Below are 18,433 nucleotides of genomic sequence, written 5' to 3' on the forward strand. Positions count from 1 at the left end.
CAGCACTTCCACCCTGGGAGGACACAAATCCTTATTTTTATTTCCCACACCCACCCTCCACATTCCCAGCATCCAAGTGCTGGGATTTCAAATCTCTGGTGACCCCAAAGAGCCCCAAATCCAGACTGAGAAGGGACATTTGACATGACCTGTCTGCTTTTGCCTTCTCAGCATCATTTACTGCTGTTTCCTCCTTAGATTATCCCAAAATAATCTCCTGCCACAGCCAAGCTGTTCTACCTGTCAGCAACCCCATCAGATCCAACTCTGACAATGCAGCACTGATTCCAACCAGATTCATTTAACCCCTCTCAACCCCAAACACTGCCTGGTAGAGCAGGAATTCCCCTCTCCAAGGTTATTCACACTTTACTTCAGAGGGGAAAGTGGGAACCCACATCCTCTGAGCTGTCTCCTCACCAACACACCACCCCAGACTGGCTCCTCAGCCATGGCCAAGCACTGAGCTGTTATTCCTAAAGAAGTTTTTCCTGTTGTTCCAGGTTGTCTCTCTCAGGCAAGAGCCACCTAGACAAGGCACCTCAGTAACCCTCACTGAAAACATCTCCCCTGCAGCTGCAGCTCTGCAATGGAGGCTGGAGCTCCTGCTGGATGGCCCAGGAGATGGGCAGTGCCAGGGGGAAAAGGGATTAACACTGCCCACGTCTAGGCTGGCACAGGGGAACAGCTCCCTGCTGACCAAAGGAGGGTTAGATGGGATTTGGGAAGGAATTGCTAGAGGGTGGTGAGACCCTGGCACAGCTTTCCCAGAGAAGCTGTGGCTTCCTCATCCCTGGAAACAACCAGGTTCATTGGAAGGTGTCTCTGCCCATGGCAGGGGGTGAGATGAGCTTGAAGGTCCCTTCTCACCCAAACAACCCTGGGTTCCATGATTGTGGAGCCAGGCTGGGAGAGCTGCTGGTGTCCAGCCTGGAGAAGAGAAGGCTCTGGGGAGACCTTAGAGCCCTTTCTGTGCCTAAAGGGGATCCAGGAGAGCTGCAGAGGAGCTTTGGACAAGGAGCTGGAAGGACAGGGTGAGGAGGGATGGCTCCCACTGCCAGAGGACAGGGATAGATGGGATATTGGGCAGGAATTGTTCCCTGTGATGGTGGCAAGCCCCTGGCACAGGTGCCCAGAGCAGCTGTGGCTGCCCCTGGATCCCTGGCAGTGCCCAAGGCCAGGTTGGACAGGGCTTGGAGCACCCTGGGCTGCAGAAGGTGTCCCTGCCATGGTAGGGGGATGGAATGCAATGCCTAGAAGGTTCTCTCACTCCACTCCAGCCAATCATTCCCATTTTACTCTTCCTTTCTGGATCTAATTTCAACCTCTCTAGGTTTCACTCCTGTCCTTTGATGTTCTCTAAACACTTGCAGATGTTCACACCAGATAAAGCTGCTATTCCTCTTTTCCCAACCCACTGGAAAGGGTTTGCCTGAAGGGATCCATATTGGACCAACTCAGGAGCTTTTATCCTGCACCCTTCATTCCCACCTCTGGGGACTTCCATGTGCTGTTTGTACCCAGTGTGGCTGAATCCTTCAGCAAGGGAATAACAAATGAGAATTTGAATGCTACTAAAACACTGCTGCAGCCTACAGCAAACTGATGCTCCACACTAGAAATTCACATCTAGAGTGGATAGAGTTACACTGGAACTCTTACAGATTTCTCAGGCAAAGCCTTCAACTCTGGGACCTTAGGCAGGGACTAGATGGGGAGCCAGGAAGACCTCAAAGATAGAAGATGTGAGAGTGGATTCAAACCCCTGGAAATCAGGGACATTTCAGCCTTTCTAAGGAGAAGCAAACCTTTCCCCTCTGCTCCCATGAGCACAGCCAGGCAGGGATCACATTCTGCCACAAGAAACCAGGGCTGAGCTCAGTGTGAATGTCATAACCCCATGGAAAAACTGCTTCAGAAACTTTAACTTCCCTTTTCCCAAAATATCAGTGAGGAACCTCTGCATCCCACCCTGGACACAAAAAGCAGCTCATCTGTCACAGGGACTGTCCCACTCCATGGACACACTGGGCAGGAATTACACAACGTCCCTGTCCCCAGTGCATCCTTCACAAACATTCAACCATTCCCTCTGGAAACCAGATGGAGCCAGGAGGCACCACAGCTTCTGAAAACGCCCATATCTCACCCAGCAACACACCAGATCACACCTGTGACACCCCAATAACATCCCAGTAACCATCCCAGTAACCATCCCACAAGTTCTTAGGGAAAAGCTCAGCATGTAAGTGCTGGAATTCCATCTCCAAGAGTGGCAATCCCTGTACCAATTCCTAGAGTCAGATCCCACAGCCAGATCCCTTCTCCCTCCTGAGCAGGAGCAAACTGGAGCAGCTTTCCAGCTGTATCAGAGCTGGCCCTGGGAAAGCAAAGGATGCACAGAGAGGAAATGATCATCCAACCATTTCCAGAGGATTTCCTGGAGCAGCAGATGGCAAAAAACTTGGCATGGCCCTGTGCTGGAGATTACAGGGAAAAGAGCAACAAAACACAGGGATTCCAAGAGAGGAATTCCAACAACTCTAGATTTTTGCTTTAGAAACTCTCCAAGGAGGTAGGTCAGACTCCCTACACCTTCCAGACACAAGCATTCAGTTTCCTGCTCCAGAAGGTCCTAAAAATCCTGTTTTCAGTGGTATTTTTCCCTGAAGTTGTATCAAAACTGCATTAAACCGTACTTCAGGAAAGGAATTCCACACACATAATTAAGGGGAAAAGCCCTGGAACATCTGCAAGTTTCTGAAGAGAAACCAGGTCACTGCTGAAACAAATCCTTCCAGGGAGGGAACAGGGATGCACCGGAAAATCCATTAAAGTACAAATGAGGAAGATAAAACTGCAGGGCCTGGCACAGGCATGTGCCTTGGAGCTCCAGCAGCAGCTCAGAAACCCTGCAGGGATTCGGCAGGAACTCCAAGAGCCCACTCCTGAAGCCCTTGTGAGCTCCCAGACCCAGGGTTGTTTCACAGGAATAACCCCAGGAGTTCACCTGAAGCTCCAGGGCTGAGTTACAGACCTGGGACTGTGGCTGGATCCTCCACATGAGGAGCAGGCTGGGAGCAATGCTGGATCATCTGGCTGTGGTTACAGTTCCCAAATCCCAAACAGAACCAGCTCCCCTCAGACAGGCCCAAACAACAGCTCAACCAAGCTGGGAGGAGTCCAGGCCCAAAAATATCCAATGGTTTCACAGCCATGGGAAATGTGGAGCAGGAGCTGCTCAAATCACCCTAAATCCCACAGGGTATCTCCCTGATAAACAGACTTTCTTTATTTAACACTCATCCCACCTCACAAGGAACATGGACACCTCTCCTCACCCACCAAGACCCTCCTTAGCTTTCCTGGATTGTATTCCATGAGGAATATCTCCCCAACAACCTCCAGCACCCCATGGACCTGTGCAGGCCCAGCTGGAAAAAGCTGAAGCATCAAATTCTCATCCTCTTCCCCACTTCCCTCCTTCCAACCTCACTGTGTGGAATGCAGATCCCAACATCCTGACCTTCCTAGTGCTGCCATCCCTGCTAACACAGATCCCATATTCCCTGCTTGAGGGTTTTTATTTCAGTGGACACCTAGAAAACTCTGGGATATCACAGAATCACAAACAGCAAGAGAACTGCACTGGGAATCAGGAGAAAGGGAAAAACACCAGAGAAAGGAGCAGTAGTTGTACTTCCAGGCTTGAAAAAAGCAGCTATTGTTGGGAAAGTCAACAGGAACCAGGAGAGATTAGGCTGACACTCCCATTCTACAAGAAGGATGGGAAAAACAATATATTCAAATAAAACAGGCACAAGGGCTGGCCACAGCCTCACTGCAGAGGGAACAGCAGGACTGGCACAGGGTAAACCACTGGAGGCTGGCACTGCCTGCAGAGGGGAAAAAAGTGAAGGCTTGGGTAAGGAATGGAATATTGGAAACAGGAGCAACACCAACCCTGGGGTCACAGCAGTGAAATTCCAGCACTGCTGGGCCTGCTGCAGCCCATGGGCTGAAGCTGATGAGGCTTCTCCCACCAGAAGTACCTGGGACATGCACAGGAAGAGCAGCAGCCCTGATGGAAGATTCGGAATCACAGAAGGAATCCTGGTTTGGGTTGGGAAAGACCTTAAATCCCACCCCATTCCATCCCATGCCATGGCAGGGGCACCTTCCACTGCCCCAGGCTGCTCCCAGCCCTGTCCAGCCTGGCCTTGGGCACTGCCAGGGATCCAGGGGCAGCCACAGCTGCTCTGGGCACCTGTGCCAGGCCCTGCCCACTCTCCCAGGGAACAATTCCTGCCCAATATCCCATCCATCCCTGCCCTCTGGCAGTGGGAGCCATTCCCCCTCACCCTGTCCCTCCATCCCTTGTCCAAAGTCCCTCTGCAGCTCTCCTGGAGCCCCTTTAGGCACAGTAAGCAGCTCTAAGATCTCCCTGGAGCCTTCTCCTCTCCAGACTGAGCATTCCCAGCTCTCCCAGCCTCTCTCTAGAACAGAGGGATTTTCCTTTTTGCCTTGAAATTATTTGAGCCTCAATCCTGTCCTAACTAAACAATTACTTTAAAGCTTAGAAACATCCTGTGACCACTCAGAAGGTTGAAATATCTCCAGGAATTCTGCACCATTCCTAGGAACCATCAGGCTGGAGGGACCTGTCCCCAGACCTGAGTGACCACTGAGTCACCAGGAACCTCCAGCAGACCCAGATACCTTCGAGATCAGAGAAACAGCAGCTCCCTGCAGCTTCCCCAGCAGGATTCCTACAGCAGATGCCACAAGGATGGACACTTGGAGCAGCAGCCACTGCTGGGACAACATCTGGAGACCAAGACTCCATCACAGAAATTCCTAAAGGAGTTGGTGAAAGCCACACACCAGCAGCAAACACCCTCTGCTGCACCCTGAAAGTGATTCAGGCCAGGCTGGATGGGGCTTGGAGCATCCTGGGCTAGTGGAAGGTGCCTCTGCCCATGGCAGGGGATGGAATGGGATAAGCTTTAAAATCCCTTCCAGCCCAAATCATCCAGGGATTCTATAATCACAGAGCTCAGATCTGAGTTTGTTTTCCCAGCTCTTTGATCTCCCCCAGGAGTGTTTTGAAGGAATTCTGGCTGCTGTTGAGCACCATGGCTGGAGACCCCCATGGAGAGAGGCCTCGTGTGGCTCTTGGCTGGACATCAAACCAGCATCTCCAGCCTCCTGGGCACCCCCAGCTCCTCATCCCCACTCACAGGGGATTACAGAATCATGGAATGTTGGGAGGGGCTGTAAAGCTCTTCCCATTCCACCCCTGCCATGGGACACCTTCCACTATCCCAGGTTGCTCTGAGCCCTGTCCAACCTGGCCTTGGGCACTGCCAGGGGTGGAGACCTTGGAACCCCTTCCAGAGCTAAAGGGGCTCCAGGAGAGCTGGAGAGGGACTGGGGACAAGGGATGGAAGGACAGGACACAGGGAATGGCTCCCACTGCCAGAGGGCAGGGCTGGGTGGGATATTGGGCAGGAATTGTTCCCTGTGAGGGTGGGCAGGGCCTGGCACAGGTGCCCAGAGCAGCTGTGGCTGCCCCTGGATCCCTGGAATGTCCAAGGCCAGGCTGGACAGGGCTGGGAGCAGCCTGGGGCAGTGGAAGTGTCCCTGCCCATGGAAGGAGATGAGCCTTAATGTCATTCCAACCCAATCCATTTCAGGATTTCCTTGGAGATATGGGATAAAAAGGCCAAGTCTGGTGTCTTTGGATCCCAGTCTGGGTGGTGACCACAGAGGAACAGCCAAGCAAGGCCTGTAAAACAGGAGCTGGGTGATAAAACAACAGATAACTTGGAAAGAGAGGGAACAGTGGCAAGACCTGGGCTTGGAAAAGATATTTCTTCGTTTTCCTGATTATCAAGAGTCACCTTGTGCTAGGCCTGTTTTTAAAAGTTGAACACCCTCTGAATTTCTGCAGGAACAACAACCCTGAGCTGTTCCAAACATGCAGCTGGGCTCTCCCTGCTGAGGGATAAACTCATTCCCCAAACCCCAGGAGCTTGCAGGGCTGGAGACCCCAAGCACTGAGCTCCAGGAGGCGAAGGCTGTGCCCAGCACTCGGTGTTTGTTTCTAAAGCTGACCCAGGCAGCACCACCCCAGTAACCAGAGAAGGTTAAAGGATGCACTGAAGTGACCAAACACCAACTGGGAAAACATGAAACCAGAGCCAGGCATCGGATCCCCAGCAACAAAGGAGACAGCACAGGGATCACCACAAAGAGCCTGCTGGAAAAATCATCAGCATCTGTCCCTCGGTGCAGCTCCAAACCCCAACTAAGGCATCAATTCCATTTCTCCATCCCACTTCTGCATCCCAGGAGGTGCAGGCACAGCTCTGCTCACTCCAAACTTCCAGAAGATTAGATCCATGATCTAATTAAAAAATTCCTCTTTACAGCTCCCTCTGCTCTTCTGAGAAAAGTTATTTCAATGCTTTGCCTCAGAATTTAATGAAACTTGAATCATATCCAGAGGGCTCTTGGAGCATAGATGGAATCCCAATTCCTCAAGCAAGCTGGAAATTGTCCATCCCCAAATCCCAGAGCTGGGCATGGACACTCACCCTGGTGTTCTGACAAGAGTACATGATGTACACACAACACAGAGGGCAGAAGAATTCCCATCCCACAGCTGGAAAATGGCACTGTGCAAAAAGAGGGCATCTGACCCTGGTGGAATAAATTATTTTCCAGGAGATTAAATAAATCATGGCTGATTCCTGAAAAACTCGAAGGCTTCAGGCACTCTGGAGATAAGGAGCATTTTGCCTGGCCTGCCTCTGGTTTTGGTGGGAAAAGGGCAGAACAGAAAATTAAGGGGAAGGTACACAGAAACCCCATGGAAAGGTGGGAGAACATGGGTGGAAGGGAAATTCCAGCCTCCAGTGCAGCTGTGCAAAGATCTCCACAGAGCTTAAAGCCCAGAGAAGAGCAGCATCTTCACAGAGATCTGACCTGCTGTCACATTAATTATAATCATGGAATTGCTGAGATTGGAAAAGCCCTCTGAGATCGAGTCCAACCATGTCCACCCCTAATCCATGTCCCAGGTGCCACATCCACACGTTTTTTGGGCATTTCCAGGGATGGAGATTCCACCGCTGGACAATCTTTGTCATGAAGAAATTTCCCCTGATATCCAACCCAAACCTTCCCTGGTGCAATCTGGCCTGAGCAGACCCAGATACCTTCAAGATCAGAGAGACAGCAGCTCCCTGCAGCTTCCCCAGCAGGATTCCTACAGCAGATCCTACAAGGATGGACACCTGGAGCAGCAGCCACTGCTGGGACAACATCTGGAGACCAACACAGAGCTTCATATCACCATTCCAAGGGTATCCAGCAGCTCCAGAGCTGAGGAGCAGCCAGGTCTGACCTGCTGTCACATTAATTATAACCATGGAATCATTAAGGTTGGAAAAGCCCTCTGAGATTGAGTCCAACCATGTCCCAGGTGCCACATCCACGTGTTTTTTTGAGCATTTCCAGGGATGGAGGCTCCACCACTGCCTTTGGCAGCCCATGGAGGGCTGAACAATCTTTGTCATGAAGAAATTCCCCTGATATCCAACCCAAACCTTCCCTGGTGCAATCTGGCCTGAGGCAGGTCCTTGTGAGTCACCAGGAGCCTCCAGCAGACCCAGATACCTTCAAGATCAGAGAAACAGCAGCTCCCTGCAGCTTCTCCAGCAGGACTCCTACAGCAGATCCCACAAGTAATTATTGTTCCATGCTGGAATGCCACCAGCAGCTCTGCTGGCATGGTTGGAGTGATGGCAACAGTGGAGAGACCTTCCAATGAACCTGGTTGCTTCCAGGGATGAGGGAGCCACAACTTGTCTGGGAAAGCTGTGCCAGGGTCTCACCATCCTCTAGAAATTTCTTCCCAATATCCCATCTAATCCTCTCTGGAACAGCAGCTGAATCCCTGGGGAGGTTGGGAGCAAGTGGGAATGGCCCAGGAGCCCTCAGTCCCATTTTTCTGCTCCCATTTGCCCCCAGGAAAGGCTCTCAGCAGGCACACCCAGGGTTCTGCTGGGGGGGGGGAAACCTGGCAGATTTTCCAGCCCAATGGAGGAGGGTGCTGGAGCAGCAACAACTGCTGGGACAACATCTGGAGACCAACACTCCACCACAGAGCTTCATATCAACATTCCAAGGGCATCCAGCAGCTCCAGAGTTGAGGAGCAGCCAGGTCTGACCCCCAGATGGATCCTCTGGAATAGGCAGAGCTGCTGAGCTCCAAAAGCCACTTCAATTAACAACATCATTAACTGCAGCACCAGCTCTGCCTCAGAAAACACTTTCCTACCTTAAACCAAAACAGAAGTGAACCAGTGCTGAGGAAGCCTTGGGGTATTCAGGAAAGAAAAAAGGTTGGAAAAATCAGTGTCAGGAAAAAGCTGAGGGCTCCTGGAGTAGTGGAGGAGGGTGAATTATGCAAATTAAGGTTATTTTAAAACAAACTCATGCTTTTAATTGTTTTTGCATTAATTAGCAGCATCACTTCAACATAATTACACAGCATACCCAAACTCAGGGAAGCTGTCCAGGCTGGATAAAGAGTGTTTGGGGCAAAAACAGCCCAACATTGGTGCATCCACAGAGCCACAAAACCACCATTTACAAAGGGATTTGGGAATGGGACAGCTCTGGAATCCAGAGGTGACCAGAGGGTGACACAGACCCCTGAACAACATCCCAGACCTTGGCAAAGGCACTGCAAGCAGAGTGGAGGATCTGGGTTAGCTCTACCCCAGCAGGAAGAGCTCCAGCACCCTCCTCCATTGGGCTGGAAAAATGGGCCTGAGGGCTCCTGGGCCATCCCCAGCTTGTTCCCAACATCCCCAGAGCTTCAGCTGCTGTTCCAGAGAGTGACTCCACCGTTGCCATCACTCCAACCATGCCAGCAGAGCTGCTGGTGGCATTCCAGCATGGAACAGTAATTACATCCCACAGGGTTGTAACAACCAGGGTCAGTCATTATTCAACGCTCAGGTTTCGTTTGGTTTATAAAATATCCCCAGAACTTAGAATTGCTCAACAAATTTCAGAGTTGTGAAAGGGAAACACAACAGAGGGACTTGAAATCCCTGAGGAGAAGCTCCAGGGTTGATTTTATCCCAGCAGTCCTGCAGTTCTCCTGCTGCTGGGGCCACTTCCTCCAGCATCTGAGCCCTCTCCCAGGTGGAAGGTGCTGGAAAAGTCAAGGCAAAGCTCCCAGAAGAAGAAAACACAACTGGAATTCTCTGTCTTTCCTCCCCTCAAAAGAAGATAAGGGTTATGGAGGAGAGAAAGGGAAACACACCCAAACCCTGATTTGGGGATTTCTGACTTCCTGTCCTCTCCCAGATCTCCTGATTTTTGGGGTGTTTGATTTCTTTTCCTCTCCTCAGATCTCCCACTTTTGGCTGGATTTTTACTGCCTCTTTTCTCCCCAAATCTCCCAATTTTCAGTGTCTTTACCTTCCTCTCTCTTTTCCTAAACCTCCTGATTTCAGGTGTATTTCACTTCCTCTCCTCTCCACATATCTCCTGATTTTCATCTGTATTTAATTCCTCTTCCAAACCTCCCAATTTGGGCTGTATTTCACTTCTCCTCTCCCAAATTTCACTGCATTTCCATTTTCTCCCTCTCCTCTTCCAACCCTCCAGACTTGAAATCCCTGAGCAGAAGCTCCAGGGTTGATTTTATCCCAGCAGTCCTGCAGTTCTCCTGCTGCTGGGGCCACTTCCTCCAGCATCTGAGCCCTCTCCCAGGTGGAAGGTGCTGGAAAAGTCAAGGCAAAGCTCCCAGAAGAAAACACAACTGGAATTCTCTCTCCTTCCTCCCCTCAAAAGAAGATAAGGGTTATGGAGGAGAGAAAGGGAAACACACCCAAACCCTGATTTGGGGATTTCTGGCTTCCTGTCCTCTCCCAGATCTCCTGATTTTTGGGGTGTTTGACTTCTTGTCCTCTCCTCAGATCTCCCACTTTTGGCTGGATTTTTACTGCCTCTTCTCTCCCCAAATCTCCCGACCTTCCTTTCTCTTCTCTTCTGATTTCAGGTGTATTTCACTTCCTCTCCTCCCCACATACCTCCTGATTTTCACGTGCATTTAATTCCTCTTCCAAACCTCCCAATTTGGGCTGTATTTCACTTCTCCTCTCCCAAATTTCACTGGATTTGCATTTTCTCCCTCTCCTCTTCCAACCCTCCAGATTCTGGGTCCATCCCTGCCTCCTCACAGCCCAGCTGGGAAGGATCCAGCTCCCTCTGCACAGGCACAGCCCTTTCCCTGCTCATCACAGCTCTGCACACCTCAAACTGGGGCAGCTCTTTTCATGGAGCTGGGAAGGATGTGAGGACTCCAAAATTCAGGAAAAATCCTTTTTTTTTTCACCAACCCTCTCTGAGAGGGGAAGAAACCACTCACAAGAGATCCTGCAGATCCTGACAGTTTTATGTGGGATAAAAAACCTTTCTTCAAACAATGGAAAAATCCTCATGGACTTTTCTGCTTCTCTCAGTGAAAGGATGGTCCCACTGCAGATAATTCCTTCTGGGAATCAAGAAGGATGTGTGTGGGGAGATTGCAGCATTTCCTGGTATCCCCAGGAATTACCACACTCAGCTTTAAAACCAGGAAATACCTGAGAGAGATTTGCAAGTGACAGCCAGGTGCAAACCTGACCTGGGATCAGGGAGATGGAGAGGGAGGTCCAGATCAAGGTTCCAGTTACTTCTAAAAAGCTCCTCACCTGCACACACACCAGGGAGTGCAGGAATTTTCCTGCCATCCAAAATCAGCTGCTGCTCTGAGTTCTAAAGCCTCGCCTGGTTTTTAACACATTCCAGCTGATGACTGTATGATTTTTGGGATATTCCCCCCATTCCATGTTTGCTGATAAAACCAATCTCAGCCTCCAAGCCTTGGGTGCTTTAGAAAAAATGCCATCCAAAAATATGAGGAAAGAATTATTCCATTCCAGGGAATGTGCAAGTGTTGCTTATTAACACCAAAACAAACACCTGGAGAACAAAGGATTCTCCTGACACACAGCCAAGAGCTTTTCCATGGACACAGCAAGTACAAAGCTCAGAGCAGCTCCTGCAGGGAGTGAAGAAAAAGGGCTAAATGGGAAAGAAAAAGGAGTCCTGGAGCAGGATGGTTCCTTCACACAGCCTGCTCTAACAGGACCCACTCAGTGCTGCTGTTCAGATCCTCACAGACACCATCTGTCTCCTCTGAGAACGAAAAATCAGGATAACCAAAAATATATACCCAGACCTTGAAAAGAGAAATCAGCATGAGCAGATGGTTCATCAGCCCTGGGTGGTGCTCATAAAATTGTGAGGACTTGAACAGAACTCCAGAGTCCTACACTGGCTTGGGTTAGAAGCTCATCCCAGTCCATCCCCTGCCATGGCAGGGACACATTCACCATCCCAGGGTGCTCCAAGCCCTGTCCAACCTGGCCTGGGACACTTCCAGGGATGGGGCAGCCACAGCTGCTCTGGGCACCTGTGCCAGGGATCCCCACCCTCACAAGGAGGGATTTCTGCCCAATATCTCATCTCAATCTGCTCCTCACCCTTCAGGGAGGGCAGTTTGTGCCTCCTCTGAGCTCCCACCATCACTTCCAAGAGCTCCAAAACACAGACCAAACACAGCAAAACTCTGCTAAAGAGGAAATCCCTTTTACTGTTTTACCCCCTCTCCCTGACCGGGAATTTAACTCCAGCCCCAGCACTCCCTCCCTTCCATGCTGGGACCCAGGGATGAGCCGTGCCTCTGGCAGGCCTGGCCCAGTCCCAGCGGGGAATTCCATGGGGACACGGAGGGGACATTCCATGGGGACACGGAGCACGGAGGGGACATTCCACTGGGAAATGCCCATGGGCCCGGTCCCAGGTCAGCCCAGAACAGCCTCGCCCCCACAGGATGGGATAAGCCGTGCCCCCTCTGAGGGGACCAGAGCACCCTCGGGACTCTCCTCAGCACCCGGGGACCCTCGGGATCCACCCCAGTCCTGCCAAGGATCCCTCGGGATCTGCCTCAGCCCCCACAGGGATCCCTCGGGAACCATCTCAGCCCATCCAGGGACCTTTCAGGAATCTCTTCAGGTCCCCCAGGGAACCCTCGGGATCCACCTCAGCTCCCCCTGGGGATCCCTCAGGATCAACCTCAGCCCTTCCAGGAATCCCTCGGGACCCTCCTCAGCCCCCACAGGGATTCCTCGGGTATCACTTCAGCTCCCCTGGGGATCCACCTCAGCCCATCCAGGGATCTCTCGGGAACCATCTTAGCCCATCCAGGGACCTTTCAGGAATCTCTTCAGGTCCCCCAGGGAACCCTCGGGATCCACCTCAGCTCCCCCTGGGGATCCCTCAGGATCCACCTCAGCCCATCCAGGGATCTCTCGGGAACCATCTTAGCCCATCCAGGGACCCCTCGAGAATCTCTTCAGTTCCCCTGGGAATCCCTCGGGACCCTCCTCAGCCCTGCCGAGGATCCCTTGGGAATCATCTCAGCCTCCACAGGGATCCCTCGGGATCCACCTCGGCTTCCCCCAAGGATCCCTCGAGAACCACTTCAGCCCATCCAGGGATCCCTCGGAACTCTCCTCAGCCCCTCTAGGGACTCCTCGGGAATCACCTCAGGTCCCCTGGGGATCCACCTCAGCCCATCCAGGGATCCCTCGGGAATCTCTTCAGCTCCCCCGAGGATCCCTCGGGATCCACCTCAACCCTTCCAAGGATCCCTCGGGACCCTCCTCAGACCCTACAGGGATCTCTCGGGAACTATCTCAGCCCATCCAGGAACCCCTCGGGAATCTCTTCAGCTCCCCCGGGGATCCCTCGGTATTCACCTCAGCCCCCACAGGGATCCCTCAGGACCCTCCTCAGCCCATCCAGGGATCCCCCCCCACTTCTCCATTCCCAAACTCCTTCCTGAGGGCGGAGGCCCCCTTGGGCCCCCTAGAATCCCTCCAGAGCCCTGCAGGCCGCGTTCCGCTCTCCCCCCGGCCCCTCCTCACCGAGCAGCAGCAGCTTCACCTCCTTGGCCGCCTTCTCGCCGTCTTCCCGCAGGTTGCGGTCGATCATTTTACTCCTCTCCACCGCCGCCTTATCCTCGGCGCTCAGCGTGCACCCCATGGCGGCGGCGGGGGCGGCCGGGCGGCCGAGGGCGGGGGGACGGGAACCGGGACCGGGATGGGGCCGGGACCGAGATCGGGATCGGGGCCGCAGCTGCCTCGGCCCGGGCGGCTCCTGAGGCGGCGCCGGATTTCCGGTCCTGGCCGCGGGGCACGCCGGGAAATGAAGTCCCGCGGGGTGATAGTGCGAGTACTTCCGCCTCGGTAGAGCGGGGCATTATGGGAGAAAACATCGCTTTCCGCCACGTTAGAGCGGAGTATGATGGGGGGGGAGGAAAGCGCTTTACTTCCGCCTCGATAGAGCGAGACATGATGGGAAATGCTTTACTTCCGGGCTCTGTTTGGAGGCATCATGGGAGTTGTAGTCCTCGCGGGGGTCTGTTGGGTCTATGGCGGCCCCAGCCCCCCAGCCCGCCCTCATGAGGGGACCGAGCTCCGCACCCCTAGAGGGCCGGGCCTCGGGGAAGGGGAGCTGGTCTCCGGGGTGAGGAGGGGTCTCAGGGCCACGGGGGGATGGAGGGGACTCCCTCCTCAGGCAGCCCCCCTCCCTGCCTGTAGAGGGAGCACCCCTCCAAACACGAGCCCCCCACTCTTATCCCTGGCCCATCATTGGGCCTGTGCCCCCAGCTGCTGCCCCCCGGCCGGTGGTGCCATGGAACCCCCGATTCCTGCAGTGGTGGCCGTGCTGACCGCCCACAGCATCAACCCAACCAGGGCGGTAGGACCCCCCTCACCTGTGATGGCAACAATGGGGACCCCCCACACCCCGATGAGCGCGGTGGGATCCGCAATCCCTCACGGCAGTAAGGACCCCACACACATCAGCGACAGCTGTAGGACCTCCAATCCCCGCTGTGGTGACAGAGACCCCCCCCCAAACCTCAATGAGTGCTATGGGACCCCCAATCCCCCACAGCAGTGTGGATCACTCCCACTCCAGCAAGGGCCATGGGACCCCCAACTCTCCATGGCTGCAGTGAGGATCCCCCACCCTCCATGCCCAGAGAGCATTTTGGGACCTCCAACCCTCCATGGCGGTGACAAAGCCCCCCTCAACAAGTCACGGTGACCATGTCTCCCCTCAGAGCCACGTTTACCCCAAACCCCCCAAACGCTACAGCCCCGCTTTGGCAGAGCCCGCCACGGGCACGAACACCCCGCTGCCCCCTCCCCACTCCTTGGCCTCGGCCGCCTCCTCCTCGATCTGCCCCGGGATGCGGAAATCCACGGGGGGCAGGTCCCGCTCAGCGTTGGGGGGCTCCAGTGGGCGCCCGGTGCTCTGGAGGAACTGCAGGAAGTTCTCCTCGATGGAGCCCTCGCGGCTCGGCAGCCGCAGGTCCTCCTCGGGGGGCTGCTTGAAGAAGCAGGTGAGGAGCCGGCCGAGCTCGCCGCGGATCTGCCGGTTGAGGCAGCCGTAGAAGAAGGGGTTGGAGGTGAAGCAGCAGAAGCCCAGCCAGGTGACCACAGTCTCGGCCGCCGGCCCGGCCAAGGGCCGAGTGCTCAGCGCCGTGTACAGCTGGAAGGAGAAGTAGGGCAACCAGCAGAAGAGGAACTGGCCGCCCACGGCCAGCAGCACGGCGGCCGCCTTGCCTCCGCCAAACATCCTCTGCGGGGTGGTCCGAGGAGCCCCCGAGCTGGTGACCATGGTGGAGCGGCTGCTGAGTGAGGCCGAGCGCCGGCGCGGCGTCTCCATCCAGGTGGGCGGCGGGCCGTGGTGCATGGCCGCCACCCGCGCCACCTTGAACATGCCGCAGTAGACCACGACGATGATGAGGAGCGGCAGCACGAAGTAGAAGGCGGCGAAGAAGACCACGAAGACCTTGCAGGACGGCCCGCGGCTCCACTGCAAGGAGCAGCCGTGAGTACCAGGTGCTGGCGGACGGTCGGGGGACAGCCAGCCCAGCACGGGCACCAGCGAGGTGGCCACGGCCTTGAGCCACACGCCAGCCAGCACTCCGGCCACCAGCCCCGCCGTCATGCGCACCTCGTAGCGCAGCGGGTGCACCACGTAGTAGTAGCGCTCCACGTTGACAGTGGAGATGGAGAGGATGCACATGGAGGTGAGGCACACGCTGAGGAACAGGTACACGCGGCACACGGCCTCGCCCAGCCCCGGGCTCTCGAACACGGCCGAGCCCGACAGCATCTCCAGCGGCATCAGCGTGAGCGCGGCCAGGAAATCCACCAGGCACAGGTGGAACACGAAGACGAACTTGCGCAGCGCCGGCGTCTTGGCGATGACCGTCATGACGGCGGCATTGCCCACGATGGCCGTGAGGTCCAGCAGCACCATGAAGAACAATCCCACGGATTTGGAGGCCGTGTCCTTGGGCTTGGCCTCGGCGGTGCTGTTGGGGGGCCGGGCCCCCCCTCTAGAGCCGTTCCAGACCCAGGGCGAGGGCAGGAAGGGCTCCATCCAGTGTGGCACGGCCGGGCATCGCCAGGGGGTCACATCCTTGGTGCTCTGCGGGTGGGGGGGCACTCAGAGCACCCAAAGGTGCCCCCCAGCCCCGCTCATGTCCCCGCTGCTCAGCCAGGGGGTACCTGGGGGAGGTGCAGCTGTCACTGGAGGGGGCAGGAGCCTGGAGGACCCCTGAGCGCTGAGCTGGACCCCCAGTTGCAGCCCCCAGGTAGCTGGGGGGAGCTGGAGCTGTCAGAAAAGGGGGAGACACTCTGAAGGGACCCCTGAGAGCTGAGCAGGACCCCAATTACAACCCCCACTCAGTACCTGGGGTGAAGGTAGAGCTGTTATGGGGGAGACCCAGGGGAGACCCCTGAGAGCTGAGCAGGACCCCCAGTTGCAGCCCTCCTCAGTACCTGGGGTGAAGGTGGAGCTGTCATGGTGGGAAGACCCTGGGGGGACCCCTGATAGCCTGGAGGGGCTCATGGGTCACCTCTGACAGCCATGCAGAGGCCACAGCTGTGCTGGGGGAATGTGGAGTTGTCATGAGGAGACACAACCCTGGGGGGACCCCTGAGAGCTGAGCTGGACCCCCACCTGCACCCCACAGGTACCTGGGGGCAGGTGGAGCTGTCAGAAGAGAGGAGAGACCCTGAGGGGACCCCTGAGAGCCATGGTGGGATCACAGGGTGACACAGGGTGGGGCTCAGCCCAGTTGTGACCCCCACCCACAGCCCCCAGGCACCTGGGGGAAGGCAGAGCTGCCAGAGGGGACAGAGAGCTCTGGGGAACACATGAGATCCCAGGCATGGTTCAACACAGCTGTGACACCCCCACACATTGTCCCCATCACCCCCATCCATCTCCACAACCCTCTACATCAAATCCCTTCCCAACCAAAAGCCTTGTTCTCCCAAAAATGAGCAATTCTGGGGTAAATCCCCCAGTTCCAACATTTCAACCCAAAGCACCCCAGTGGAGCCCTTTGCCCGGAGTGTGGGGAGCACACGGGGGGGCCGGCATGGGTGGGGGTTCCCGAGAATGAGGAGAGGGGAGGGCCCAGCACCCCCAAGTCCTGGGTTCACCCCTTGTGCTCGGAGGCCTTGTGTGACCCCCTCACGCCGAGCTCGCAGCCCCTCCATGGGGACACGGGGGGGATGTGGGGGCTACCCCGGACCCCCCGGCTGCTCCCCACGGGGGCGGGGGTCCCACCCGTGCCCCCCGGGGCAGGGATGCTGTCAGAACGGGGGTGCAGCTGCGGTTCCCCCCTCCCCTTCTCACTGCCCATGTCTCTCTCCCAGAGCCCGGAGCGATGTCCCCGGTCGGGGACCCCCTCCCACCCCCGGGGGAGTCTCGCCCACCCCTCCGGTACCTCCCCGGTATCTCCCCAGCTCCCCAGGCCGTGCTCCGGCGGGGCTGCTCGGCCGCCGCACCTACCCTGGGGGTCCGCATGGAGCCGGCCCGAGGCCGAGGGTCCCCGCTCCGGCCGGGGGAGGGGTCGGGGCCGGGGGGTGTCTCCGGGGTGGCGGGGGATGCTCGGGGCTGGAGCCGCTGCGGCGAGGGCTGCTCCGCACCGCCCGGCTGCTGGGTCCTAGTGCCGCCCGCCTCGCCTCGGTACCCCGGGAACGGCCCCCGAGCCCGGGGCTGCGGGGCCCGCGCTGGGGCGATCGCTGCCTCCCGAAGCCTGGCTGTGCCCCCCGAGTGGGGACAGGAGGGTGCGACACCCCCGGGTGCTGCCCCGCGTGTCGCTTCGTGCCTCAGTTTCCCCGTTTGCCTCCCGAAAGTGATGGGGACGGCATGGAGGAGAAGCCCCTCGGGGAAGGGGAGAGGGAGCTCGGGGGGTGTAATGAGGAGGTGGTCTCGGGGGGAGAGGTGGGAAGGGGGGATGGGGTGCAGATTCACAGTGGGGTACGGAGGGTGCCGGGGGGCCGCTCAGAGGGGCCGCAGAGCCCCCCCAGCTCTGTCTACCCCCACCCCAGCTCCCCTTCCCTCCCTCCCAGTTCAGCAATGGAGCAAATGGGATGGAGTCCGTGCCCCTCCCCGCCACGCCCCGTGCCTCAGTTTCCCCAGTACATGCCATTCCCTTACAGGAAGGGGTGCCCATCTTTTCCATCCCTCCAAATCCTGCTCGGGATGCGAACTTTGCCCCCGCAGTGCCCTGGCCCCATCCCAAGGGTGCCCGGGTGGGATGCGCTGCCCCCGGCTCTCATTCCCGGGACGCGGTTGACAAGTGATCCGTGGGTGACGCGTGTCCCCGCGCCTCACGTGGCCATCGCCCGGCTACGGGCTCCCAAAAATAAATCCACCCAAACCAGATTAGAAATGCCCGACCTCGGATGAACCGGCCCCGGCATTCCGGGGCCCGCGGGCGGCTCCCGGTGGGACCCCGGGCACCGGGAGCAGCGGGAACACCAGGAGTACCGGGAATACCGGGAAGGAGCACGGCAGACCCACGGAGATCCCTCCTGTCCCGGGCTCCGGCCCCTGTGGAGGAAGGTGAGCACGGGAGTGAGCCCTGGCCCACAGAGTGGGGGGACACACGGACCCCCCTTTTCCTGGGAGCCCCTGTGGGCACCCTCCCCTTGTGTGGGACACCTGAGGACACCCAGCTGTGGCAAACACCCTGCTCTGGTACCCCTGGGAACCCTGACACTGCTGGCACCCCACAGCCCAGTCCCCAAGCACCCCACTGTCCCAGCCCCTGGCATCCCAGTACTCATTATGGTTGAATTATTTTGGCACCCCAATCCTCAGGCATCCCCTTATCCCAGCACCTTGCCACCCCAGTACCCCAACATCCTGGCACCCCGGTACTCGATACCTTGGCACCCCAGTACCCCAGCACGTGGCATCCCAG

General features: G+C 56.5%; 2 protein-coding genes across 3 annotated transcripts in view; both read right to left on the reverse strand.

The window, feature by feature from the left end:
* The window catches only part of GNAI3 (G protein subunit alpha i3), a 31,072-nt gene extending 17,773 nt beyond the window's left edge, over positions 1-13,299 (reverse strand). For both annotated transcript variants that reach the window (XM_059487749.1, XM_059487748.1), the window contains exon 1: positions 13,059-13,299. In XM_059487749.1, coding sequence (XP_059343732.1) covers positions 13,059-13,176 — 118 coding nt within the window. In that variant the 5' untranslated portion in view covers positions 13,177-13,299. The remainder of the gene's footprint in view (positions 1-13,058) is intronic.
* A 990-nt stretch (positions 13,300-14,289) lies between these two features.
* GPR61 (G protein-coupled receptor 61) lies at positions 14,290-15,591 on the reverse strand. The gene has a single exon (XM_059488116.1). The coding sequence runs from the start codon at positions 15,589-15,591 to the stop codon at positions 14,290-14,292; it is 1,302 nt and encodes a 433-aa protein (XP_059344099.1).
* Positions 15,592-18,433: the final 2,842 nt, after the last annotated feature.

This window comes from Ammospiza nelsoni, chromosome 23 (genome assembly GCF_027579445.1).
Source record: "Ammospiza nelsoni isolate bAmmNel1 chromosome 23, bAmmNel1.pri, whole genome shotgun sequence".
NCBI classification, from domain to species: Eukaryota; Metazoa; Chordata; class Aves; order Passeriformes; family Passerellidae; genus Ammospiza; species Ammospiza nelsoni.

Excerpts from the sequence above, each read along its gene's own strand:
- GPR61 (XM_059488116.1), bottom strand. The coding sequence starts at position 15,591 with ATGGAGCCCTTCCTGCCCTCGCCCTGGGTCTGGAACGGCTCTAGAGGG.